General features: G+C 39.7%; 1 protein-coding gene across 1 annotated transcript in view; it reads left to right on the top strand.

Moving 5' to 3' along the window:
* Positions 1 to 759: 759 nt before the first annotated feature.
* The window catches only part of BMPR2 (bone morphogenetic protein receptor type 2), a 198,159-nt gene continuing 171,380 nt past the window's right edge, over positions 760 to 27,538 (top strand). The window contains exon 1 of the mRNA XM_088021589.1: positions 760 to 1,800. Within this exon, the coding sequence (XP_087877715.1) occupies positions 1,725 to 1,800 (76 nt within the window). The 5' untranslated portion in view covers positions 760 to 1,724. The remainder of the gene's footprint in view (positions 1,801 to 27,538) is intronic.

The following is a 27,538-nucleotide window of genomic DNA, read 5'->3' as shown; positions in this document are numbered from 1 at the left end:
CTTTGGGATACGGAGAGGTAGGCTCCGGCCCCAAGAAACAACGAGGGCAGTTCCGCCCCTCAAGGCTTTACTCCAGGAGTCCCGGAGGAGACCGCGACACCTCAGTCCGAGGCTAAATCACCCAGCTCAGAGGAGTTTGTCAAGGCTGGACAAAAGATGTGGCCGCTCTCTCTTAAACACATACACAGATCCCGAGAGTGCACGTATGGAAGGTTTACATGTGTGAAGGAGAAAGGCCATTGCTGCCCACTGCGGGCTGCCGGCCCCACCCCGCCCTCGGCAGCCCGGGAGAGACACGCCACGCGAGGGCCGCGGAGTCAGTCTCAGCTCGCCCGGGAGCGAGGGGCGGGGCCGGGCGGGGCCGCGAGCGCGCAGGCGCAGTGCGGGCTTCCTCGCGCCGCCGCCACTGCCGCCGTCGCTGCCGCCGCCGCCGCCGCCGCCGCCCGCGCTGCACCACAGGCCCGAGACAGACAGGGCCGGGAAGAGCCGGAGACTGAGGAGGAGGCGGAGGCGGCGGCGGAGGCGGGGCGACTCCGGTGACCGGGAGCGCCGCAGACTGGCAGCTGCGGCGACTCCCCCCTTTGTGTCTGGTCTGCTCGGAGCCACTGGAAGTGCTTCCCGGAGGGGTGCGGGGTGTCTCGCCGCCCCGTCGCCCACCCCCCTCCTCAGCCAGCCACCTACCTCCGCCCTCCCGCCGCCCCCCGCCCTCGGCCCGCGACGCCCGAGCTCCGCCCGGAGCCCAGAGCTGCGGGAGAACGAGGCGGCGGCGGCGGCGGCAGCGGCAGCGGCTTCCTCGGGGGGGTTGTGATTCGCTCACAGGAGCCATTGACGGGAGAAGACGAGGCTTTTCTTCGTGGAATTTACCTCAGGCAAGATCGAGCGGCCGCAATAAAAAAGAGCGAGAGAGCGAGAGGAGCGAATCCGGGAGGGCTGGAAAGGGCAGCTCCCCCCACCTCCTCTCCGCCCGCCGTCTCGGGGAGCTCGGGGCCCTGCCTGCTGACCCTTCCCCTCCCCCGCTTCCTGCTGCCCCTCAGCCCTCCGGCCGGGCCCTGGCAGTACCTCGCAGGATTGTTCGGCGAAGGCTTGAGGGCTCTGTGGGTTTGTCCATGGAGGCAGTCACCTTTTTCGATTCAGTCGAGGAACGGGGTTTGTTCTCGAAATCCGAGTGAAGGAAGCACCGAAGCGAAACTTAAAAAGGAATCCTGCCCTCCCGGAGCCGCGGGCGATGCGACTCGTGCCGCCGGGCGCCCCCGCCGCCCGCCCGGCTTCGCCCTTCGCGGCGGTCCGGAACTTGTTCTGATCCTGAGCCCCGCCATCGAATCCCCGCTCTCCACCCCCCTGCACCCTGGATATGTTTTCTCCCAGACCTGGATATTTTTTTGACATTGTGAAACTACGAGGGAAATAACTGCTGGGCTTTCTTCCTCTCTCCCTGCTTCTCCACACGGACATGCCTTCAGTTTGGGTGGCCGAGGCACCCCGTCCTGGGCGAATGAACCTCTCCAGCCGCGAGGGAGAGAAATGAAGGGAATTTCTGCAGCGGAATGAAAGCTCTGCAGCTAGGTCCTCTCATCTGCCATTTGTCCTTTCAAACTGCATTGTAATACCTACGGGCCGGACAAGTCAGACGAGAGCGAGGACCAGCCTCCCGGCCGTACCTCTCCGCCCGTGTTTACTTTCCATATTTCTTTTCTCTGCTCTGCTGCTTCTCGGCTGGCCCAGGGATGACTTCTTCGCTGCAGCGGCCCCGGTGGGTGCCGTCGCTCCTGTGGACCGTCCTGCTGGTCAGCACTGCGGCCGGTGAGTAGCCCCGGGCGGCGCGTCGGGCCACTGCCCCCGCGGGTGGCGGGCGAGGGAGCCCGCAGAGGCCGAGGCCTGCGCTCGCCCTTCGCGACGCGTCCCGCGATCGCTGTGGAGGGAATCGTGTCCGGTACCTGCGCGCCTTTCCCGTTCCTTCTAGGGAAATAACCCTGCCTGTTTTTGTGTAGTTTCGAATCCCTACTCCCATATCCCCCCTCCCACCCCCCACCGGGGGGGGGGAAAGACATATTGGGTGTGGTATCTTGACATTTTTAGCTGTGAGGTAATGCAAGGATTAAAAATAATATTTTAATCGCCAATGAACAGTGTCTATTATGAGATCTTTGGAAACAGAGCTGTAGATTTTTTGTTTTTTAACGTAAAGAAGCTGATTTGGCTTACAGTAAAAAGAACATCAACTATAGAACACACACTTTAACCTTATATTTAGATTTAGATCATTCCTTGGGAATCCATGTTACTTTCATTATTCCGAAATGTTACCGAATGAATTGGGTAAATGTTGAGGAAGCCAGAACTTTGAGATTCTTAATACGTTGTATAATACTGTTAATTATTGTCGTTAGTATTATTTTGTTCCAAAGTATTTTGGTAATTATATTTCCATGTTTTCAACATAAATACACTCGTATTTTATATGCTTTTGGAATTACTATTGGGCTTGAAAGTATTTTCGATAACTTTATATTTTAGTCATCTGGTATCTGTTGGCTTTCCTGTCATTGAAACAACTTTGACCTCACATCAGACGTCTAGCATATTTGAGTCCTGAAAGTTCTTTGACATTTTACTAAGCTTAAAGGGAAATGGTAGTCATTCTTTCCTTAGGATATTTTCTTTTTAGTTCCCAGACACCTTAGAGAAATCCTCATTTCTGTTTACAGTTATTTTTCCAAGCAGTCTTTTTGTGATAAGCTTTTAGAAATTTTTGGGAGTGAACTGTACATATAATTATTAAGTTTGGTGTAGAATGGCCAAATAGATTATGCATTTAAAAATGAGTAAAGGACAATATAACAGCTTTCCAATTACTTTTTAAATTTATACAAGTGTGTACTTTTCACATTCAATAAATTTCTCATTGCTATGCTAGACACAGAGTTTGCTTGCTTATTTCCTTAAAACTATGCATTGGGAAAATTCTGAAAGAAAATTTGAAGTTTCCTTTAGTGCCTTTGATATTGGCTGATTATTGTCTATTACGTTTATGATAAATCTATGTAGTATTAAAAGAATTCGAACTTCTGAATTGAATGTATTTTGAAACTGGCATTTCAATATTCTTAAACATCACAATTCCTTTTGGGATAAAAATGAACAATTTTTTCTAGGTTTCTTTGTAGTGTGTTAGCTATTTAAATTCTCTGGCTGTAAGTCTCGTGATTCCTGTAAAATATGAAGAGAGTAAAAGGCTTTAGGCTTAAGCAGTCGTTCTATGAGCAGAAATCTCAGAACACAGACTTTGCATTGTTCTTTGTTATTCTTAACCTTTTTAGAATGTAGATTCTCATTTATAGTTACAGGCTTATCATTTTGTGATCAGAACTGATAATAGTAAGGGAAAGAACATTGATTTAAAAATACATTTAATTTGAATTTGGTAAATAAAATAGAATAATGTCCTTTAAAACGGAGGGATTGAAAGAATCAACTACTTAAAGTGGTATTAGTCTTTTTTTTCCTTTAGTATTACATATACTACCAGATGCCAAAATTTGTGAAGCTGGATTTCAGAACTATAACAATAATAGTAATAGCTAGTGTTTATTGAGTGCTTGCTCTGTGCCAGCAACTATTCTAATAGCTTTACATGTATTTTCTCATTTGATCCTCATGACAATTCTGTACTCTAGGTTTAATTATGTTCCTTTTACAGAGAGGGCAAGTACAGAGAATTTAAATCACTCACCACAGAGTAAATTGTGGAGCCAGGATTATAGCCTGCACCCTTACCTATCACATTAATGGTAACAACAGCTCACTCTAATTGGGAACATAAGAAAGAGTAGTGCCTTCACTAGATTAGCTTTTGGAAAGTAAGTAGGGACACTTGACAGGATCATCATTCAGCACTGGTTATGCAGATGTCATGGTTCTAAATGTGTAGAACTTTGCCTAATATTGGAGTGGCTAGTACAGTTTCATTAGGTGCAGGGTGACTAGAGAGAGCCTGTGTGGACTTGGGATACATAGATGTAGTGATGTAACCAGGTAGGTGCAAATAGTGTTGCTGATAGGAAAAAAAATACTGGAAGACTGGTTGATATCACATCCCTCTTGGGGGCCATGGGTAAATCCTTTATCTCTTTTGACTCCCCCTCTCCCACTTTATCTAGTTCTTGGATTCCTTAATTCTAAGAACATTTTGTATGCAAAAAATTAGGATTTATAGAAAATAAAATGTGATTGGTTATAAATGAATTCTTAATTTTAATAAAAGGATATAATACAATGCAATACTTATTGCAGAATCAGCTTCTGTTAAAAAAATTTTTTTGGAAAAAAAGTTGTCACTCTTTATTTAGATTGTAATGGCTACAGATAACATATGTAACCCCATATCCCACTCTATTCTGTGCAGGCCTTTGAGCAGGCTCAGCTACCCTTTCCTCCAGTAGTCTTGTCCTCCTCCTCCTTGTCCTTCTTGCCATCCTTGGTGGCCGGGAGGCCGGGGAGCCCATGACATTTTGAATGGCCCCTTTGTTGGGATTCATTCCTGGAAGGTTCTCCAGAGCATCTGAAGGACCTTGGGATTCTGCATCACATCATAGTTCTCCTTGGCTGGCTCAGATGTGTCTAATGGCTGGACTGACTTCATTGTCAGTTGAATCTTCCTGCATTTGAAATAATCCACTTGATTAGATTTCTTTCTTCTTCTTCTTCTTTTTTTTTTTTTAAAGTAAACTCTGGGGCTTGAACTCACAACCTTGAGGTCAAGAGTTGCATGCTCTGCTGACTGAGCCAGCCAGGTGCACTTCCCTTGATTAGATTTCAGTTTTACATCTCTTTAGGAATACAAATTTGTCTAAAGGAAAATTCATCTATTTAGTTAGGGTTCTTGAGCACTGAAGTTAATAAATATTGTTGGGGAACTGAAAATTTAGTAATCTTTATTTTTGTATTTCTTAACATGTGGGCACTGCAACAGGTCACCTGTGGATTTTTTTTTTTTTTTAAGATTTTTATTTATTTATTTATTCAACAGAGAGAGAGGGAGAGAATGCCCGCACAAGCAGGGGGAGTGGCAGGCAGAGGGAGAGGGCGAAGCAGACTCCCCACTGAGCAGAGAGCCAGATGCAGGGCTCCATCCCAGGATGCTGGGATCATGACCTGAGGCGAAGGCAGATGCTTAATTGAGCCACCCAGGAGCCTGTTTTTTTTTTTTAAGATTGATTTATTTGAGAGAGATAGCATGAGCAGGAGGAACAGATGGAGAAGGAGGGAGAGTCTTAAGCAGACTCCGTGCTGAGTGCAGAGCCAGATGCAGGGCTCTATCTCATGACCATGAGATCACAGCCTGAGCCAAAGCCAGGGGTCAGACACTCAACCGACTGCGCCACCTAGGTGCCCCATCATCAGTCTAGATGTACTGAAGGGATCTCTCTGGGACCTATATTTTTTTTTAAACTTGGAAACCTGAAAGATTCTCCCTTAGGCAAGTTTGAGGACCACTGATTTACATAATCAGTCTTGATTGTTTGGATTTTTAAAATATTGTGATTCATTCAGCTTTTGCTGCATAATAGCTGGTAACCACAAAATCATAGTGACATACAACAATAAGCATTTATTCTGCTCCATTTGTCTCATTCTTGGGCCCAGGCTGGAGGGAAGGGTAACATCTCTCTGGGGAAAGCTTGTTTCATGGCAATGGCAGAATTACAAGAGGACAAGCCCAGTCCCACCAGCCATTTTCAGATTCTTGTTTCTCTGACATCCCATTTGGCCAAGACCAAAGACAAGGAGTAGTGAAGTACACTCTGGCTATAATGAGGCCATGGTAATATATGGACATGTGATACTATTGCTGGGAAATGAAGAATTGGGATCTTCATTCTACCACATATGATCAGGAAGATGGTCCAAGAGAGGAGCTTCTCTTACCATTTGAACAGGGCCAAACTCTTAATTAGGCTTTTGCATAAAAATTATACCAACTTTGATCTCTAGAAAAGCCTATCCTGGCATGTGGGATGATGTGGTGGTAGTGATGTTGGTGTGTATGAAATGTGGGGACAGAGATTCATTTCACACAAGGACAATAGCTTTCCTTCATTAAAGACAAACTTTCTTAACATAGAGAAGAAATTGACTATTGATTTCTGATGGGTAAATTCTAACTATAAAAGGTACAGGATGAAGTCAGTGTAAATTAGTTAATTTTATAAATGGCCATACCACTTATTTTGGCACTTTCTCATATATTGCCTTGCTTTTGAATATCAGTTTTATGTATTTGCTTTGTCCTCCTAACTGATAATTGCTTCTTGAGGACCTACTTCATATCTTAAACTGTTTTTTAATCTATCATACTGCATGCAGATAGAAGATGTTTAAGAAATACTAAATTAATGAATAATCAAAAGGAATTGGAGCCAGGAAGTATTCTAAGATTGCTTACTTACTCAAATGATCTATTAGTAATTTATTCTTTATTCCCATTCCTTCAACTATAAAGTAGTTTAAGTGGTATAGTAAGGAGACTCCTGTCATGAATTAATGAAAACTAAACTCTGTGATTCTGGGCAAACAGATTACTCAACATAGTATTCTCAGTTATAATATTGTGGGATTGGACTAGATTATGTTTGAAATGCACATTCATGGGAACCACCCTAGGCTTACTTAATTTGAGTATCTGGACAGTGAGTTTGGGAATTTGCATTTTATTTTATTTTAAGATTTATTATTTATTTTAGAGAGAGAGAGAGCATGTGCATGAGCAGGGATGGGGGCAGAGGGAGAGGGAGAGAATCTTAAGCAGACTCCCCCTGGGATCATGACCTGAGCTGGAGGCAGATGCTTAACTGACTGAGCCACCCAGGCGTCCTGAGAATTGTTGATGAAATATTTATAAAAGAAATAGTGCTAAACTAAATTAGACTAGGTAACATTGATTTGGTTTTAGTTACAAATTAATATGCTGTGGAACATTCCAGGTGGATAAATTGCATATATTAAGTTTCTATCTACCAAAGAAGAATTATATTCTGATTTGATTGATATCTGCTAGAAAAAAATTAAGTATGAATTCATGAATTTTGGCCATCTTGTATAGTACTTACACATGTGGAAGAGACTTCCATATTACCAAATTATTTCCCTCTTGTGTTTAAATGATCTAGTCTTTGAATCATTTTTAGAAGCAATGAAGATGACTCTAGTAGAATTTTGGGTACAATAGACTCGATTTTGTATTTTTTTTTAAACTTTTTTTAATCTGTGGGATGGGTATGACAACTAAGACTGCTGGATTACAAGAATACATATATAATTTATGTATAGTCTGTGTGAGGTTAGAAATAAGCCTGTGGGTAAATGACATGAACATTTTTTTATTTAAAAAAATTTTTTTTTAAGATTTTATTTTTAAGTAATCTCTACACCCAGTGTGGGGCTCATACTCACAACCTGGAGATCAAGAGTCACATGCTCTACCAACTGAGCCAGCCAGGTGCCCCGACATGAATATTTTAAAATGCATTGCTTTAGGGTGCCTGGGTGGCTCAGTTCGTTGGGCGACTGCCTGCGGCTCAGGTCATGATCCTGGAGTCCCTGGATCGAGTCCCACATCGGGCTCCCTGCTCGGCAGGGAATCTGCTTCTCCCTCTGACCCTCCCCCCTCTCATATGCTCTCTCTCTCATTCTCTCTCTCTCAAATAAATAAATAAAATCTTTTGAAAAAATAAAATGCATTGCTTTATCAGAACTGTTAGAACACAACATTTATTTCTTACTGTTAATTGCACATAATACGGTGTTTGACCAGACCCATTTTTTTTTTTTAAAGATTTTATTTATTTATTTGAGAGAGAGAGAATGAGAGAGAGCACGAGAGGGAAGAGGGTCAGAGGGAGAAGCAGACTCCCTGCCGAGCAGGGAGCCCGATGTGGGACCCGATCCCGGGACTCCGGGATCATGACCTGAGCCGAAGGCAGTCGCTTAACCAACTGAGCCACCCAGGCGCCCCAGACCCATTTTCTATTACAATATGCATTCATGGGAGCTGCGACAAGGGTAGGGGGCATTAATAGGATAGATAACATATGGAAGGAGAACTAAAATGTCCAGTCAACAAATATTTATTAGTGCTTCCTTTGCGCAAGGTTCTTTTTAAAATGTTGGTGGATACAAAGAAAAACAAGGGCCACCTCTCCTTCCCCAAATATCTCATGCCATAGCCTATATTACTTTCTGAAAGGGAATTAGATTTCATGCTATTTGAAGCAAGGGTAGGTATTTTGCAAGTCTTATTAGCATTGTATTATTTCTCTTCTGCCTATTCCTCAGGACGAGAAATTCCTGAAGGTATTCTGCAACACAGGAGAAGAGACTTTGTTCCTGTGTGTCTTCTAGCTGATCTCCACCCTCCTTTTCTATCTTCCTGCCAGCTTTTTTTTTGAAAGAGCAGTGAACGCTTCTGGACTTCTATATCCTCAACTTACTTGTCTCATGATGTGTATTAGATCATCAGTGACTTCCTAATTGCCTTATCCAGTGACTTTTTAAAAAAAAATTTATTTGAGAGAGAATGAGCATGAGCCGAGGGTAGGGGCAGAGAGAGAGGGAGAAGCAGACTCCCTGCTGGACGGGGCCTGATGCGGGGCTCGATTCCAGGACCCCGAGATCACGACCTGAGCCGAAGGCAGACACTAAACTGACTGAGCCACCTAGACACCCCTCCAGTGATTTTTCAGTCTTGTTCTCTTTGACTTTTCTACTTAATTTGAGAATTTTGGTCACCCCTTCCTTGAAACTCTCCCTGTCTGACTAGTAACTTTGCATTTCTCTGGTTATATATCTTCTCCATCCTCTCTTCTCCATAAATTGTTTCCTTCTTTTTTAAAAATCTCCCTTAGATTTTCTCTTTTTAAAGATTTTATTTATTTATTTGACAGAGACACAGCAAAAGAGAGAACACAAGCAGGGAGAGTGGGAGAGGGAGAAGCAGGCTTCCCGCAGAGCAGGGAGCCCGATGTGGGGCTTGATCCCAGGACCCTGAGATCATGATCTGAGCCGAAGGCAGATGCTTAACGACTGAGCCACTCAGGCTCCCCTCCCTTAGATTTTCTTGAGTATACTTTTTTTTTTATTGCTACTCCTCCCCCTTGTTGATTTTCTTTTATTGTTACTCCTCTCCCAGCCTTCAATTATTCTGGAAAGTAGATGATTTCTAACTCAAACAGGTGAAGCTGGAAGGATTTGAGTTCCTTCCTAGTGGTACCATCAGCTGTTCACTTTGGGAATATCACTTCTTTTGGTTTCAGTATCCTCATTATAAAGGAGGAGAGGGTTGGCCTGCATGATACTTATAGCATTTCTAGCACTTTTGCTTATGGTATGAGAAAAGCCAGTGATATTCTTAGTTACTAGTAAGTGTGTAACATTTTGAATGATATATTTGGTTATTATTGAGTATATATATAGTACTTTGAATTTAGCTTAGATTGGGGAAAACTGTGGGGCATTCTGAAATGGTAAAAGCACTACTTTGAAAGAAATGTAATTTAATTTTTTGCAGATACATTTTGTATGTTGATTATGTTGAGTTAGGACCACAAAAGTGTTCTAAAGAAAGGCACTATGTGGATATTCTGTAATGCAAATATAAAAATAATCTATAACTAAATACAAAGGGTGCTTTTAAAATAGTTGGAATCCTAGAGTTTTAGAGTTGGAAAGGACCTTAGAGTAGACTTTAAATAGCTTTTAGTTAAGAAGACAAAAGACAATATTGTCTTTTGTTTTAACTTTTTATTTTAATTCTAGTATGTTAATACACAGTGTTATGTTAGTTTCAGGTGTGCAGTAGAACTTTGACAGTTCTATACATTACTCAGTGCTCATCAAGATAAGTGTACTCTTTTTTTTTTCTTTTTATTAACATACAAGATAAGTGTACTCTTAATCCCCTTCACCTATTTCACCCAGCCCCCTCCCGTGTCCCCTCTGGTAATCATCTATCTGTTTGTTCTTTATAGTTGAGTCTGTTTTTTGGTTTATCTCTTCTTTCTTTCTTTTTTTTTTTTTTTTTCTTAAATTCCACATATGAGTGAAATCATGGTATTTGTCTTTCTCTGACTTACTTCATTTAGTATTATACTCTCTAAATCCATCTCTGTTGTTGCAAATGGCAAGATTTCATTCATACACACACACACACACACACACACACACACACACACATACCCATGTACATATACGTTTTTTAGCCATTCATCTGTGGATGGACACTTGGGCTGTGTCCATCTCTTGGCTATTGTAAATAATGCTGCAATAAACATAGGGGTGCATATATCTTTTTTAACTAGGGGTTTTGTATTCTTTGGGTAAATACCCAGTAGTGGGATTACTAGATCATATGGTAATTCCATTTTTAATTTTTTTAAAGGTTTATTTATTTTTTTATTTTAGAGAGGGGGCGCATGCGTGAGTGAGTGCATAGGGGGAGGGGCAGAGGAAAAGGGAGAGAGAAACTTTAGCAGACTCTGCACAATGCGGAACCCAACGTGGGGCTCCATCTTATGATCTTGAGATCACAACCTGAGCCGAAACCAAGAGTCCGAGGCTCAACCAACTGTGCCACCTAGGTGCCCCTATTTTTAATTTTTTGAGGAACCTCCATACTGTTTTCCACGGTGGCTGCACCAGTTTGCATTCCCACCAACAGTGCAAGAAGGTTCCTTTTTCTCCACATCCTTGCCAACACTGGTTTCTTGTGTTTTTGATTTTAGCCATTCTAATAGCTGTGAGTTGGTATCTCATTGTGGTTTTAATTTGCATTTTCCTGATGATGAGTGATGTTGAGCATCTTTTCATGTGTCTGTTGGTCATCTGTATGTCTTCTTTGAAGAATGTTAATGTCTTCTGCCCATTTTTAGTTGGATTATTTGGGTTTTTTTGGTGTTGAGTTGTATAAGTTTTTTTTTTTTTAAGATTTTATTTTATTTATTTGAGAGAGAGAGAGAGAGCAACGTCAGGGGGGAGGAGCAGAGGGAGAGGGAGAAGCAGACTCCCCACTGAGCAGGGAACCTGACGCAGGACCCCATCCCAGGACCCTAGGATCATGACCTGAGCTGAAGGCAGACACTTAACTGACTGAGCCACACAGGTGCCCCTGTATAAGCTCTTCATATATTTTGGATACTAACCCTGTATTGGGTATATCATTTGTAAATATCTTCTCCCATTCAGTAGGCTGTCTTTTAGTTTTGTTAATTGTTTCCTTTGTTGTTCAGAAGTTTTTATTTTGTTGGAGTCCTAGTAGTTTATTTTTGCTTTTGTTTTCTTTGCCTCAGGAATCATATCTAGAAAAATGTTTCTGTGGCTGATGTCAAAGAAGTTATTATGTTCTCTTCAAGGATTTTTATGGTTTCAGGCCTCACATTTATGTCTTTAATCCATTTGGAGTGTATTTTTGTGAATGGTGTCAGAAATTGTTTTAATTTTAAGGTAAACAGTGCCAACATCAGTTTCAGCATAGCTTTTGACTCAGTTATCATACATTCTAAATCAGATCGAATTAATGCCATTTTAACTTCTGGTTAGTAAATTTTGTAAAACAGCTTTACTGAGATATAATTCCCATATCATACAGTTTACCCATTTAAAATGTACAATTCATTATTTTGGTATATTATTAACTTTAAAGAAATTATGGTAAAACATGTATAGCATATATTTGCCATTTTAGCCATTTTCAAGTATACGATCCCGTGGCATTAACAGCATTCTCAGTGTGGTGCAACACATATTGATGTGTGTCACCAAAACGTTTTTATCACCCCAAACAGAAACTTTAACCATTAAGCAGTAACTCCCATTTTCCCCCTTCTCCCAGCCCCTGGTAACCTCTAAACTATTTTCTGTCTCTATGAATTTGCCTACTCTAGATATTTCATGTAAGTGGAATCATATAATATTTGTCCTTTTGTTACTGGCTCATTTTGCTTAGCATAATGTTTTAGAGTTTATCCATGTTGTGGCATGTGTCAGAATTTCATTGCTTTTTAGGGCTGAATAATATTCCATTGTATATATACCACATTTTGTTTATCCATTCACCTGTTGATGGACACTTGAGTTTTCACCTTTTGGCTGCAGTGAACATTGGTGTACAGTATCTGTTCCAGTCCCTGCTTTAAATTCCTATGGGTGTATACCCAGGAGTGCAATTGCTGAATCATATTGTAATGATTCTGTGTTTAGTTTTTTTGAGGAACCACTAAACTATTTTCCACAGTGGCTAAATTTACTTTTATAGAGATATAATTGATATGTAACATTGTGTAAGACTCCCCACTGAACAGGAAGCCTGATGTAGGGCTTGAACCCCGGATTCTGGGATCATGACCTGAGCCGAAGGCAGACACTTAACCAACTGAGCCACCCAGGTGTCCCTGTCATTGATCGATTTTGAGTTAATTTTTATATATGGTGTGAGATAGAGATCCAACTTCATTCTTTTGCATGTGGAAATCCAGTTGTGCCAGTACCATTTGCTAAAGAGACTATTCTTTCCTCCTTGAATGGAATTGCCACTCTTTAAAAAAAAAATCAGTTGGCCACAGATGTATAGATTTATTTCTGGATTTCCAATTCAGTTCTGTTGGTCAGTCCTTGGACCTTTACTTTTCTCTGTATACACCTTCTCCTTTGGTGATCTCATCCATTCTCATGGCTTTAAAGTAACACATAGAGGTTAACAAGTTTCAAATTTATTTCCATCCCAAACCTCTTTTCTTGAAATCTTGTTGCAGGTAGCCAACTGTGTATTCAGCATCTCCACTTAGATGTTTGATAGTTATCTCACACTTAATGTGTCCCTGAGCTGCTTCTATAAGCCTTTTCCTCCCATAGTCTTTCCCAACTCAGCATATGTCTGTCATCCAAGTTGTTCAGGCCAAAAATTGAAGATATCCTTGTCTCTTCTCTTTCTTTTTTAACACTCACATCCACTCTGGTAGTAAAAACTGTTGGCCCTACCTTCAAAATATATCTAGAGTCTGACTACTTCTTACCACCTCTGTGGGTACTACGTTAATTTAAAAGCCAAGATTTTTCTTGGTTGTAATTTTTCAGTAGCCTCTCTCTTCTCTAACATGGTCACTTTTACTATAGTTGCTTTTTTTTTTAAGATTTTATTTATTTATTATTTGAGAGAGAGAGAATGAGAGATAGAGAGCATGAGAGGGAAGAGGGTCAGAGGGAGAAGCAGACTCCCTGCCGAGCAGGGAGCCCGATGCGGGGCTCGATCCTGGGACTCCAGGATCATGACCTGAGCCGAAGGCAGTCGCTTAACCAACTGAGCCACCCAGGCGCCCTATAGTCGCTTTTTCAATATAGTATCCAGTGCCATCTTTTTAAGCATAAGTCAGATTATGACATTTCTCTGCTTAAAACTCTCCAAAGCCTCTGCATATCATTTAGAGTAAAAGTCACAATCATTTGAAATATCCTATATAATCTGGTCCCTACTTCTTATGACTCTATCTGCTGATCTTTCTTGCTCAACTTTTATTGTGCTTTTAACTTTACACAGAAGTAAACATTTAGAAATCAAATGATTTAGAAGAGGTTAGATTTGAGATACTTTATTCTGTATAGTTTGACAGTGGCTACATACAGTAAATATATATATTGGAGGAATAAAAGAGGAGACAAAAGAGGCTCAAGTATTTCTTGAGCCTCTGACATATCTACTAAGTGCCTTACATATATACTATATGGTCTCATTATCCTTTAAACAGACTACTCAGTACTATTATTTTTCATTATTTTACCGATAAGTAAAGTAAGTAGGAGACTGGAATTCAAGCCCAGGCCTCTATAACTCCAAAGCAGAGCATTCATGTAATATATACAGTGTTAGTCTGAAGGTATAAAATACTTGGAGTAGTATTTTAGGCATCTGAAAAAATTTTTGGCATTTTAATCATTCAGGAATAATTTTCTAGACTGAACTATGCCTTGGTTATGGTCTCTTATTTTGTAGTAAATGACAACAGGTTTTGGTTTTGTGTGTAGCATTCAAATGTTGGTGGATAATAAAGATTTTTTTTTTTTTAATTTATTTGACAGAGGGAGAAAGAACAAGCGGGGGAGCGGCAGGCAGAGGAAGAGGGAGAAGCAGGCTTCCTGCTGAGCAGGGAGCTGGATGTGGGGCTCGATCCCAGGACTCTGGTATCATGACCTGAGCTGAAGGCAGCTGCTTAACTGACTGAGCCACCCAGGCACCCCGGATAATAAACATTTTCATGAAAGATTCAAAGCTTCAGTTTTGGAAAGGAGCACCAGTTAGATGAAGAATGATGATGACATATTTAGTTGAGGATAAGTTTTTAAGGTTTCCATCTGTTGTTAGTGATTAGAATCCCTGTGGGCCAGTCTAGTGTGAAGAGTAACTTTTAAATTTAGTTACTGCTCAAAGGGCCATATTGTGGTGACATGAAAGGCAAGATTAAAAACAGTCAAATGATAACGAGATAAATATTCATGCTGCTTATTGAAGCAAAATTTTTTTGTGAGAGATAACTTTTCTGGGATATTTATTTTTCCTTTGGCTAAACCAATGTGTTAGCTTGATGAAATGCTGTTAAGAATGTTTATCTATAAATTTAGTTTAGTTTTTAGCACCAACTATTAATCCAGCTCTTCTGTAAGAATCATTGTTTTGTCCATTTTCTTAAGTTTTTGAGAAATTCAGTTTTACTGATCCTTGCTAAGTCCTTCTGAGAGCAAGGCAGTAGTCTTAGATTTAAACTAAACTCAGATTTGTACACTCAGCAGCTGATAAGCTTTATATTAATGAAATGGTAGATTAATGGAAATAGGTTAAATTTATTATCTGAAAATAGATTTAAATTCTAGTTTTTTGCAATTCAAAGCTAGTGTGTTGAGGCATGGTTTTTGGAAGCATATCACTTGGCTAGGCTAGGTTATTCTAAAACATCAGTGGTTATTTCTTGCTCATACTTTATGTCCATTGAAGACTGGCGGGAGTATTCTCATCATTCAGGACTCTGGGTTAATGCATTGCCACCATCTTGAAAGTTGATGGTTGCAGTGCCAGAGGTAAAAGTGTAAGAAGATCTTTCATGGCAGTTACATGCTCTGGCACATCACTTCCACTTAAAATCCACTATTTAGTCTCCCCTAACCTCTAGGAACTGTGATTTTTCCAAGTATCTAGAAAAGGAATTTGGGAAACAGGACCAGTGATGACTATGGGAAGTAATAAGATAAACTTTTGTTGGCTTTGCTTTATATTTTTAGATGTGTTTTGGCTTTCAGATTTTGACTTTATTTCTTTTAAAAATCTTTCTGTTTTTTAGAATCCCAATGTTGTAATAGAAGATCATTGTACAAATGATTTATGATAATGAAGTAGAGAAATAAAAAAATCCATTCCCTCTTTACTTTTTCTCTAATGCCGTTCCTTGGATGTAACCAGTGTTAATAGTTTGGTGGATAATATTTCATACTTTTTTGTATGCACTGTAAATAAACATCTGTATAATTAGAGTTTTGTTTTTTTAAAAGATTTTATTTATTTATTTGACAGAGACAGCGAGAGTAGGAACACAAGCAGGGGGAGTGGGAGAGGGGGAAGCAGGCCTCCTGCCGAGCAGGGAGCCCGATCGATGGTGGGACTTGATCCCAGGACCCTGGGGTCATGATCTGAGCCGAAGGCAGACGCTTAACGACTGAGCCACCCAGGCGCCCTAGAGTTTGTTTTTTAAATAAAGTTAGAATCATATATATCATGCACAGATTTTTGTTATTAATCATGTAGGCTAGTTCTAGAAGTAAGATCATTTGGTCAAAATTTGCACATTTAAAATTTTGGTATGAACTTCTAAATTCCCCCTGCCAAAATATTGTACCACTTTCCATTTCCGCCACTAGTATATCAGAATTTTCATTTTCTTTCTTCCTTTTTTTTAAAAGGTATTTTCTTTTTTTAAGATTTTATTTTTAAGTAATCTCTGCACCCAGTGTGGGTCTCGAACCATAATGCTCCACCGATTGAACCAGCCAGGTGCGTCCAAGATTTTCATTTTCTTATACCTCTTTCAAATGCTTTATAATATTTTTTCAGTTTTTGCCAAAGTTCAGTTTGCAGTTCTTTAATTATTAGTGAAGCTGAGTTTCTTTTCATATGGTTATTGGCTAGTTACATTTTTCTGAATTACCTGTTTATATATCAAAGATTAATTTTTCTAGTGATTTGTTTTTCTTATGTATTTGAAGGTGATATTTATATATATGATTTTACATGATTAGAATTGTTTATTTTTTTCCTTTATAACATCTGGATTTTGTGTTATCTTAGAAAAGCTTTTACCATATCCACAATTACCAAAAATTCTTATAGTAGGTAGGTCTATAGGTTTTTTTTTTTTCCCCTATATTTAGATAATCCACCTGGAACTATTCTTGGTGTTGTACATATATTAACTCATAATAATGGTATGAGATAGATATTGTTATTTTCTTCATTTGCAGATGAGGACTTTTAGGCACAGAGGAATTAAGAAACTTGCTCAAGGCAGCATAGCTAATAGAGCTGGAATATAGACATAGCCTGTGCTCTTAATGGCTGTGCTCTACTACTTAGTATATAGCCAAGTTGTCTTTTAATCACTGAATTCCATCTGAATTCACTGAATTGTCTTTTTTTTTTTTAAGATTTATTTATTTAGAGAGTGAGAGAGTGCCCGCCTGTGCATGTGTGCATGTGAGTGGGGAGAGGAGCAGAGGGAGAATCTTCAGGCAGACTCCTTGTTGAGCGTGGAGCCACACATGGGGTTTGATCTCACCACCTATGGGATTATGACCTGAGCTGAAACCAAGAGTTGGATGCTTAACTGACTGAGCTACCCAGGCACCCCTCACTGAATTATCTTTTAATGACCAAATTGTCTTTTAATCACTGAATTTCACCGAAAACCATCATTTGGGACAGTTAATTTGAAATATATAAAATATACTTCTGCTAACATGTCATAATAGATTTTTTGCTTGTCATGGTAAGTAGGTGAGTAATATCAATTGCTTAAAATGCCTGAGCATGGAAACCAGACATTTTTAGCTCTCAATTAGAGCCTTACCTATTATTTTAATTTAAAAATTTCTAAGAATCTTGGTTGTTTGGTTTTCTAGCTTATAAAAATTGAGGGAGTATCAAATAAATAGATGACTAATATGAATGGCTTAAAATGCTTGAGCATGTAGATTCATTTAATTTATGTAGAACAACTTTGAGTTAGAACCTATTCTCTGCAGTTGGTATATGGAAATACATAACATCTGGAACACTTTTGTCATCCTAGTTGTCCATCCTAGTGGTCATATTTCACAGGGCGTGTACAGAGGTAGGAAAGAATAGTGGTAGCCAAAGGTAAAGGGGCAGAATGGGGGGAAGTCTCAGGGAGGAGGGAGTAAAAGTTTACTTTTACTTAAGTCAAAATTTAATTTATTTCCTCTTCTGTTGTCTCTCACTCTCCACCCAGACTGTCTCAGCTTGGTCTGGCCTTTTTACCCTTACCTTTCTTTGATCTTTGTACTGGTGTGGGCTCCAAAGAAGCGTACCATTCATCAATTGTGTAGCTCCTTTAGGGTTTGTGAATTCAGACATTTTTATACAGTAGCTTTGATATTGCAAAGTTTGGGAGCTATTACTTAAAGAATTATATTTGAAAGGAGAACTCTGAATAATTCAATAAATGATAATATCAGAGGTAAGTTAATACGGCTAGGAGTACTAAAATTAGTGTAGGTTGCATTTATCATACTGTCGCTTAGGTGAGCTGATTCCTAAAATCTTTCCAGCCCATTTCATTTAGGTCACTAATTAGAGAATTCATTGTTTGAAAGGTGGTATCTAGTTAGGGTGTTTGGAGAGAGATTCCTGTGAGATTCAACTGAGTCATGGCCTCAGTAATTATCTTGAGAATTGTGTTGGAGAAGCAGTGAATTTCTGCAACTAATGAATTTGTTTAAAGGTACATGTTGTATAAAAGATTTTCCAAAAAATATGTTATATTAGTAAAGTAATACTTAAATACAGAGAACTGTATTAGATGCCACTGAGAATAACAGAAAAAGAGAAATAGCTGTTGTTTAATAACTAACATCCCTCTTTATGAATGTCTGCTGTGTGTTCAGTGCAGTGTTTTTACAGATATTTTTCTGTAATCAAAATAGCTGTGGGGCACCTGGGTGGCTCCGTCAGTTGAGCGTCTGCCTTTGGCTCAGGTCATGATCTCGGGGTCCTGGGGTTGAGCCCTGCATTGGGCTCCCTGCTCAGTGGGGAGTCTGCTTCTCCCTCTCTTCCCCCACCAACCCATGCGCTCTCTCTCAAATAAATAAATAAATAAATAAATCTAAAAAAAGGTTTAAAAAAATAGCTGAAAGGTAGGCTTTTCTCCTGTTTTAGAATTAGGGAAACAGACTACAGAGATTAAGTAGTTATATAATTTATGGTGTATACTTCTAATAATTACAGATTACTTATTATTTATTGAGTGCCTCTTTTTGACGGGCATTATGGTAAGTTTTTTTACTTTATTTCATATGATTCTGATATCAGCTTTGTGACATAGGTATTATTTTTTTCATAGCTAAGGAAACTGAAGCGCATAGAGGTTAAATAAATCACCTAAAACCATACACATAGAGAGTGGCAGAACTGGAATTCAGGCCAAGGACTTGGTCTCCGAAAGTCTCTACTCTTTTTTTTTTTTTTTTTAAGATTTTATTTATTTATTTGAGAGAGAGAATGAGAGATAGAGAGCACGAGAGGGAAGAGGGTCAGAGGGAGAAGCAGACTCTCTGCCGAGCAGGGAGCCCGATGTGGGACTCGATCCCGGGACTCCAGGATCATGACCTGAGCCGAAGGCAGTCGCCCAACCAACTGAGCCACCCAGGCGCCCTTTTTTTTTTTTTTTTTTAAGATTTTATTTACTTGTTTGACAGAGAGACATAGTGGGAGAGGGAACACAAGCAGGGGGAGTGGGAGAGGGAGAAGCGGCTTCCTGCTGAGCAGGGAGCCTGATGCGGGGCTCAATCCCAGACCCTGGGACCATGACCTGAGCCGAAGGCAGTTGCCTAACCAACTGAGCCACCCAGGTGTCCCTGAAAGTCTCTAGTCTTTTTTTTTTTTTTTTTAGTTGTGGCACAAATGAAAGTCTCTACTCTTAATCGTATTTCCTCTCAAGATGTTTTTATGCTGTAAGGGAGAATCATTCACATTGAGTGGCTTTCAACTTTGAAATTTCATGACTTGTTCCCCATAAAGTAATAAAGTTAGGGAAAATCAACATCTTCACTCAGTTGTATGGTAAGACTATTTGATTCATTATCAGAGAGACTGTTGCTGCTTGATCTATTAACTCTGTTTCTGAGTTAGCATGTATTCATTGAATATGTATATCTTAACTGTTTTAGGGTCTAGAATAGTATGAAATGTGGTCCCAATATTTGACATACTTACCCTATTATAGGGCAGGAGCACACAATGGTGTATGCTCAACTGCTCTTTGGGTTAAAAAAAATCTAAATTTGAAGTAAGATACACAGAATGTGTATAGGCAGTGATGTTAATAATTTGGGCAATGGATAAGTCATTGTGACTGGACAGGAGTGTGATAGAGTTCACAATTCCTGAGGTTGGGCTAAGGGAATTGTTCTGATTATGGACTGTTTCTTGGAAGAGCAGCCAGGTGGCCAAGGCATAGTGACCAAATGTGTGGTAAACACAGATGTGAGCCAACCCTAAGGAGCAGGGACAGAAACTGAGAGGCCTAGTCAAGTGGGCTAGACTGTACAAAAGAAGAGGAGGGGAAAATTCAGCCTGAATAATCCTTTGTCATTCCTATGGCCACTGAGTTTTAGATCTGATTGACACTTATCCTCCTGAGTCCCTGGATGAGCTGGGTGGTGATGAAGGCTGAAGTTATTTGGTGTGTATTTATTCTGCTTTATTTAAGATTGGCTCAGCTGCTGTACTCAGCTCTGAAGACTTGTGAGATCTGGTGAGTGGCATCATCCTTTGTGGGGAAAGAGTTGTGAGGGGAGTATAATTGACTAAGGAGGTAGCAATAAAAGTAGCAGTCCAGAATAGAGATATACATGTAAGAGTTTACTGATACTATTTAGGGTTGCATTTATAGCTACATTTGTCCCACTACATTTATTCTTGACAGTTGGGAGTTTTGGGGGTATCTAGTCACATCTATTTTATTTGACTACAACATTTAAATCAGATAAGAGGAACACTTTAACTGAAAAGCAAATGATAAAGCAGGGGATGTCAAAAAGATGCTGGGGAAGAAACCCTATTTTAATTATTAGGTAATATTTTATACATATTAAATGGTTTATCATAGATATTGTCTGCTTGAATTTTGGGGGTTTTACAGATGCCACAACAATGTATTTCCTTGATGTGAGTGCTTATAATTTTCTTCAGCAAGAAACTTTTTAATGATATCTTACATCTAGTATACTAAGATCGGGAGCAAGGTCACTAAGTAATTTATCCCCTAAAAAAATACCATGTTTCACTAAACCTAAGAATTTTTAAAATCTGTAATCTCATTTAAACAAATCACAGTGGTAAGCGAAAATGAGTCTGTTTTATGGCTACATTTTTTTAAAAAAAGATTTTATTTATTTGAGAGAGCAAGAGGGAATGAGAGAGAGAGCACAAGCGGGGTGAGGGGCTGAGAGAGAAGCAGGCTCTCTGCTGAGCAGGGAGCCCGATGCGGTGCTCCTTCCCAGGACCCTGGGATCATGACCTGAGCCGAAGACAGATGCTTAACCAACTGAGCTATCCAGGCGCCCCTATGACTACATTTCTATGGAGAAAAGTATAGATAATTTAAATTGAAAATGCCTCTTCATATTGTCATCTTTAGAGATTTTATTTTGCAATGTTTTGGGGGAAATTTCTCATTTAGCTCTTTTCTAATAACATGAAAAAAACTGGCTATTAAAAAAGGGCTGTATGTGAAGCAAATTATATGCTGTAACGCACCTAATGTTGCCAAGTACACTTAATGAAGGAGGTAAGGAGGCCATTTAGCCATCCCAGGAAGGCAACTGATTCTAGTGCTTTTCTATAGGGAAGTAGTTAAAGTAAGTGTGAAGACATAAGTTTAAGGTCAAGAAGGCAAGTTTGTAACACCCATGAAATGAATTGAGATAAAGCACTCACCTGCTGATTTTCTAAATATTCTTTTCTATGTCTCCTAGTATTTGAACGCTGTTTAATATAAGGAGATATTGACCACAATAGTAGGAACACTTACATTCTGTAATCTAGCTTTTACATGTTGTATTTATAAAGATTAGGTTAGGTTAAAAGAATGTCATAGTGTCTTATAGCTATGAACAAGGTGTTCAAGCTATAAGTTCATAAATATTTGTTGAGAAGACAGATCATAAGTGAGTAGTAAATAGATAATTAGAGATTATGATATATGCCCCAGGGCTATATTAGAGGATAAATGGGGATGGCCACTTTAATTAAGGGGTCAGTGAGGGCTTCCTTACAAGGTGACATTTGAAGAATTAAAACGAGCTTGATATGTGAATAGTGGCAGGAAGAGCATTCCAGGTAGAGGAACAGAAAGTACAAAGGCTGGGAGGTGAGAAAGAGATTTGTATTTTCTAAGGTTAGAAAGGAGACTGGTGTGGCTGAAGTATAGTGAGCTAGGAAGAGAGATACGTGACTAAAGTTTAGGTAGGTGGGCAGGAACTGAATCATGTGAGGCCTTTTAGGCCATGGTATAAAGATGAAGAATTTGAATTTTATTCTGAGATAATGGGAAATGCTATTGAAAGATTTTAAGCAGGGTAATTTCATGATCTAATTTTCATTTCAAAGATCAATTTCACTTGTAGATAGAAAAGGATAATAGAGGAGCTATAGGGGAAACAAGAAGTCTGGTTAGGCAGTTGTAGTAGTCAAGATGGACATGGGTGGTGGCATGTTGGATTTCACCCTCTAGTACTGTCAAGTAACATGGTGGTATCATTACACACCTACTTCTGTGATATATTGATTTTTAAATATCAAGGATTATTTCTTGGATATAGAATGTATAGTTCAGTTAGTTTTAAAAACTTTTTCCCTCAAATGTTTATTTTAGAGATCTACATTATATAAAGTTTTCAGTAAGTACTCTACAAATATGTGTTAGTGTTATCTGTACTTTATTTGTTTATTTATTAAAGATTTTATTTATTTATTTGACAGAGACACAGCGAGAGAGGGAATACAAGCAGGCAGTGGGAGAGGAGAAGCAGGCCTCCTGCCGAGCAGGGAGCCTGATGTGGGGCTCGATCCTGGGACCCTGGGATCATGACCTGAGCCGAAGGCAGATGCTTAACGACTGAGCCACCCAGACGCCCCTGTACTTTTTTATTTATTGAAAGAATGTAAACATGGAAAGTATTTTGCCTCAAGTAATAATTCAAAGAATAAGGGTAGAGCCCATCCGCCTGGATTCCCTTTATGATGCAGAGAATACAGACTACAAGGATAATTCCTAGTCATAGGGCCCTTTGTAGATGAGGACTTTCCTGTTTGTCCTGTTCTTAAAAGGCTTATTATTGCAATGCTTGAAGACTTGGGTCATGTCTCATTTGTATTCTTATTTAAAGTACAGGTGATCTTTTTCTCCACATAAGCAGTGTTCAGTGTATCACTTTCAGATTTTTGTTGTTTTTTGTTGATAGTCTTCTTTTCCCTCCATATCACAAGTAGTTTTTTGCTTGTGCAACTTTTCTCATCCTCACTTTCTTTTTTTTTTTTTAAGATTTTATTTACTTATTTGAGAGAGAATGAGAGAGAGAGAGAGCATGAGAGGTGGGGAGGGTCAGAGGGAGAAGCAGACTCCCCGCTGAGCAGGGAGCCCGGTGAGGGATTCGATCCCCGGACTCCAGGATTATGACCTGAGCCTAAGGCAGACACCTAACCACATGAGCCACCGAGGTGCCCGTTATCCTTACTTACTTTCAAATAATACTGGAGGCTGCTAGTTTTCGTACTTGGACTCTAGAATAAAGTTGGCATGACTGTAGTCTCTAATGTAAGCTCTTCACTCAATGTGGGGCTTGAATTTATGACCCAAAGATTAAGAGTTGCATGCTCTACTGACTGAGCTAGCTGGTGCCCCCCCAACCAAAAATCTTCTAATTAGACCTCCAATTATGAGCAATAACAGTTTCACCAGTGAAGGCGTCTTTTTTTTTTTTTTTTTAAGATTTATTTATTTATTTGAGCTAGAGCGAGAGAGAGCATGAGCACGGGAGAGGGGAAGAGAGAGAAGGAGAAGCAGACTCCCTGCTGAGCAGGGAGCCCAATGTGGGGCTTGATCCCAGGACCCTGGGATCATGACCTGAGCTGAAGGCAGATGCTTAATGACTGAGTCCCACCAGGCTCAGGCACCCCACCAGTGAAGTGTCTTACAGTAGAGTGATAGCTCCATAGGAGAATGGAATAATTGGGGTTAGAATTAGGGTGGAATTTAAATTAAATAAAGATTTTATGTCCATGAGTAGATGAAATATTCTCATTTCTGTTTTCAAATATACCATATTATTTTTTAAAAGATTTTGTTTTTTTATTTTTATTTTTTAAAGATTTTATTTATTCATTTAAGAGAGAGAGAGAGACAGAGAGAGCACAAGCAGGGAGAGAGGCAGAGGGAGAGGGAAAAGCTGACTCCCTGCTGAGCCAGGAGCCTGACATGGGGCTTGATCCCAGGACCTGGAGATCATGACCTGAGCTGAAGGCAGATGCTCAACCATCTTAGCCACCCAGGCACCCCAAGATTTTATTTATTTGAGAGAGAGCATGCATGAGAGAGAAAGAGAGAGCAGGAGCAGGGACAGGGAGAGGGAGAAGCAGACTCCCTGCTCATCAGGGAGCCTGTTGCTGGGCTTGATCCCTGGACCCTGAGATCATGACCTAAGCCGAAGGCAGACGTTTGCCTGAGCCACCCAGGTGCCCCCACAGTTTACTATTTTAATTTGTAGATACTTAAACATTCACAAGCTATGCAGTATAAGTGGCTCTGTTTTCTTCTATTATTTAAAAAATTTAAAACTAGCAGATATACAGAGTGTACATTTAAAGAAAGGTTTTCCATCAGTTTTTCTTTTTAGTCTTTTTAGTCTCTCAAAAGAAGCTTTTCTACCCTGCAGTATATTAAAGTTCTTTTCTTAATTATTTTCTCTATGGGAAGTTTATCCTTTAAAAAATTACCTTGAATTGGGGTGCCTGGCTGGCTTAGTTAGTAGAACATGTGACTCTTGATCTCAAGGTTATGTTTCAAGCTCCACGTTGGGTGTAGAGATTACTTAAAAATAAAATCTTTAAACAAATTATCTTGAATTAAGGGAATTACTTATAAATTAGTACTTTTTTGGGGGGGAACAGCAGCATTATTCATTTCTTAGAACTTTAATTTTGAAAAATAAGGGTTATTTTACATATCAAAGGTTATAGACTCAAAGACAATAATTAAGTCCGAACAAATTGGAGATTAGCTTTTAAGCACCAAATTTTATCCATATTTGACTTTTTAAGATATATGGTTAATTGTATAAACCCTAAGTACATAGCATGATGAATTTTCACAGAGGAATTTTCACAGTATAAAAATGTGCATATAACCAGCACCCTATACATTAACTTTGGGAGTCCTGTTGCACCTTTTTTGTGTCACCATCTTGACTTGTAATACTGTAGCTTATTTTTGAGTATAGGCTGAATGTTAATTCTTTTTTTTGTAATCTGTACCCCCAACGTGGAGCTCAAACTCATGACCAGGAGATCAAGTAGTCTAATAATTAAAATTCTGTGTGAATTTTTTTTTAAGTTTGTTTATTTAAGTAATCTCTTCACCCAAAGTGTGGCTCAAACTCATGACCCTGAGATCGAAAGTCACCTGCTCTTCCAACTGAGCCAGCCAGGCGCCCTGCAAATTTGTCTTAATAGGGAAAAACCCTGGGGCACCTAGGTCGCTCAGTTGGTTAAACGTCTGCCTTCAGCTCAGGTCATGATCCTGGAGTCCTAGGATCGAGCCCTGCATCAGGCTCCCTGCTCAGCAGGGAGTCTGCTTCTCCCTCTGACCCTCCCCCATCTCGTGTGTGCTCTCTCTCTCATTCTCTCTTTCAAATAAATTAAAAAAAAAAAATCTTTCAAAAAAAAAAAAAAGGAAAAGCCCATACCCTTTCCCCTTAATTTTAGGATAATATTTTTAAAAAAGATTTATTTATTTATTTGAGAGAGAGAGAGCATGCACACACATGTTGGGAGGGGGAGGGCCAGAGGGAAGGGGAGAGAAATCCTTAAGCAGACTCTCCACTGAGCAAGGAGCCTGACACAGGGCTTGATCCCAGAACCCCGAGATCATGACTTGAGCTGAAATCAAGAGTTGGTTACTTAAACGACTAAGCCACCCAGGTGCCTTTGGGATAATTTTGACTAGGAATCCAACTTTTTTTTTCCAGATAACTTCTTTTTCTTTATTTTTCTCTTAGTCCTGCAATGATTGTGGTTATTACTATGCCTCTTTAAGGTTGAACATAATCACTTAGCCTTCCTCCTGGGAATGAGGGACATAAGTTCCAATTGTGCAGAAGTTTTTTTTTTTTTTTTCCAATTGTGCAGAAGTTTTACCAAAAGAAAACTAAACGGGCAGAATCAACTGTGAAGGTATGAAGCTGAACATGAAGGTTAGTAGGTAATATCAGAACCAAGTAGGTAGAAGGGAAAAAACCTATTAAATTTCCCATGCATTCAACATTCCTAGAGATCCATGTTTGGGAGACTTTAGAGGCAAATGAAGGAGTAAGAGTAAGAAAGAAGACACAAGAGGCGCCTGGGTGGCTCAGCAGTTGGGTGTCTGCCTTCGGCTTGGGTCATGATCCCAGGGTCCTGGAATTGAGCCCTGTATCGGGCTTCCTGCTCAGTGGGAAGCCTGCTTCTCCCTCTCCCACTCCTCCTGCTTGTGTTCCCTCTCTTACTGTGTCTCTCTGTCAAATAAATAAATAAAATCTTAAAAAAAAAAAGAAGACACAAGTAGGCATTTGTTAATTTAACAATGGCAGCACTTTCACATTTTCATCAGGTGTAAAATCAGTCAGTTTTGCCAGTGAATTATAGCTTGTATTTTCTGTTAAATTTTTTTTACTTTAGTCAGATAACTTTTTAATTCTGTTTTAAAAAGACCTCAGATTCCAAGGTGCAATAATTATTTCCAATCTTTTTTTGTTTTTTTTTTAAAGATTTTGTTTATTTATTTGATAGAGACACAGTGAGAGAATACAAGCAGGGGGAGTGGGAGAGGGAGAAGCAGGTTTCCTGCGGAGCAGGGAGCCCAATGCAGGGCTCGATCCCAGGACCCTGGGATTATGACCTGAGCCGAAGGCAGATCCTTAATGACCGAGCCACCCAGGCACCACCTATTTCCAGTCTTAAAATGATATTTCATCATGATTTATGTAGCTCATTAACTCACCCCATGCCTATAGGGCTCACCAAACAACCTTTGGATTTCAGTCAAGCAGGGTTAACTGAAGTGTAATTGCTGAAAAAGCCATAAAGTGTTATTGATAGTTCTCTGGAGAAACATATTTGGTTTATGTATATTTTCAAAGTTTATTTGTTAAGCAATCACTACACCTAACGTAGGGCTTGAACTCAAAACCCTGAGATCAAGAGCCACGTGCTCTACTTAATTGAGCCAGGTGGGCGCCCCCATATTTGGTATTTTTATATGGAAGTTGGTTTATGATAAGTTATCAAAAGCTTGAAATATTTTTTTGAAACCCATTGAATAAAACTTTATTGATTTTTTTTTTTAAACTTTTTTTATTTATTCATTTGAGACAGAGATACAGAGCATGAGCAGGGGGAGGTGCAGAGGGAGAGGAAGAAGCAGGCTCTCCGCTGAGCAAGGACCCCGATGTGAGACTCAATCCCAGGACCCTGGGATCATGACCTGAGCCGAAGGCAGAGGCTTAACCATCTGAGCCACCCAGGCGCCCAGGTCTCCCCATCCATAAAAACATAGAAATAAGGAAACAAAATAAGCAAACACCAGACACGTACACATACTGACTGTGTTGCTCCTTTTTTTATGGCCATTTTCACTGCTAGATTTCTTAACCCTTTGCAGTTACTCCTATAATTTTATTAAGATAGCATTTCTAGAAGTTATAAAATGTAATAGCCTTTGCCCAGCCTCATTTGAAACTTTCTTTTTGAACCCATTTGTGTTACAATAATAGTATTTATGTTGAAGGGTGGTTTTAATTTAAATCCTCCACAAAAGTATATTCTTATACATAACTTTGGTATATAATATTTATAACTAAGATGGAAGACAGTTGAAGTGATAAAAAGTACATCTTAATCAGGATCAATCTTTATATTTTAAATTTATTGTTACCAGGGTAATATGAAAGAAAATAACCG

The sequence above is a fragment of the Eumetopias jubatus genome, unplaced genomic scaffold (genome assembly GCF_037043125.1).
Source record: "Eumetopias jubatus isolate StellerSeaLion01/CBP00866 unplaced genomic scaffold, mEumJub1_p1.0 scaffold_3, whole genome shotgun sequence".
Classification (NCBI taxonomy): Eukaryota; Metazoa; Chordata; class Mammalia; order Carnivora; family Otariidae; genus Eumetopias; species Eumetopias jubatus.
The sequence above is the reverse complement of the archived record's forward strand: the minus strand, read 5'-3'. Positions and strand labels throughout refer to the sequence as shown.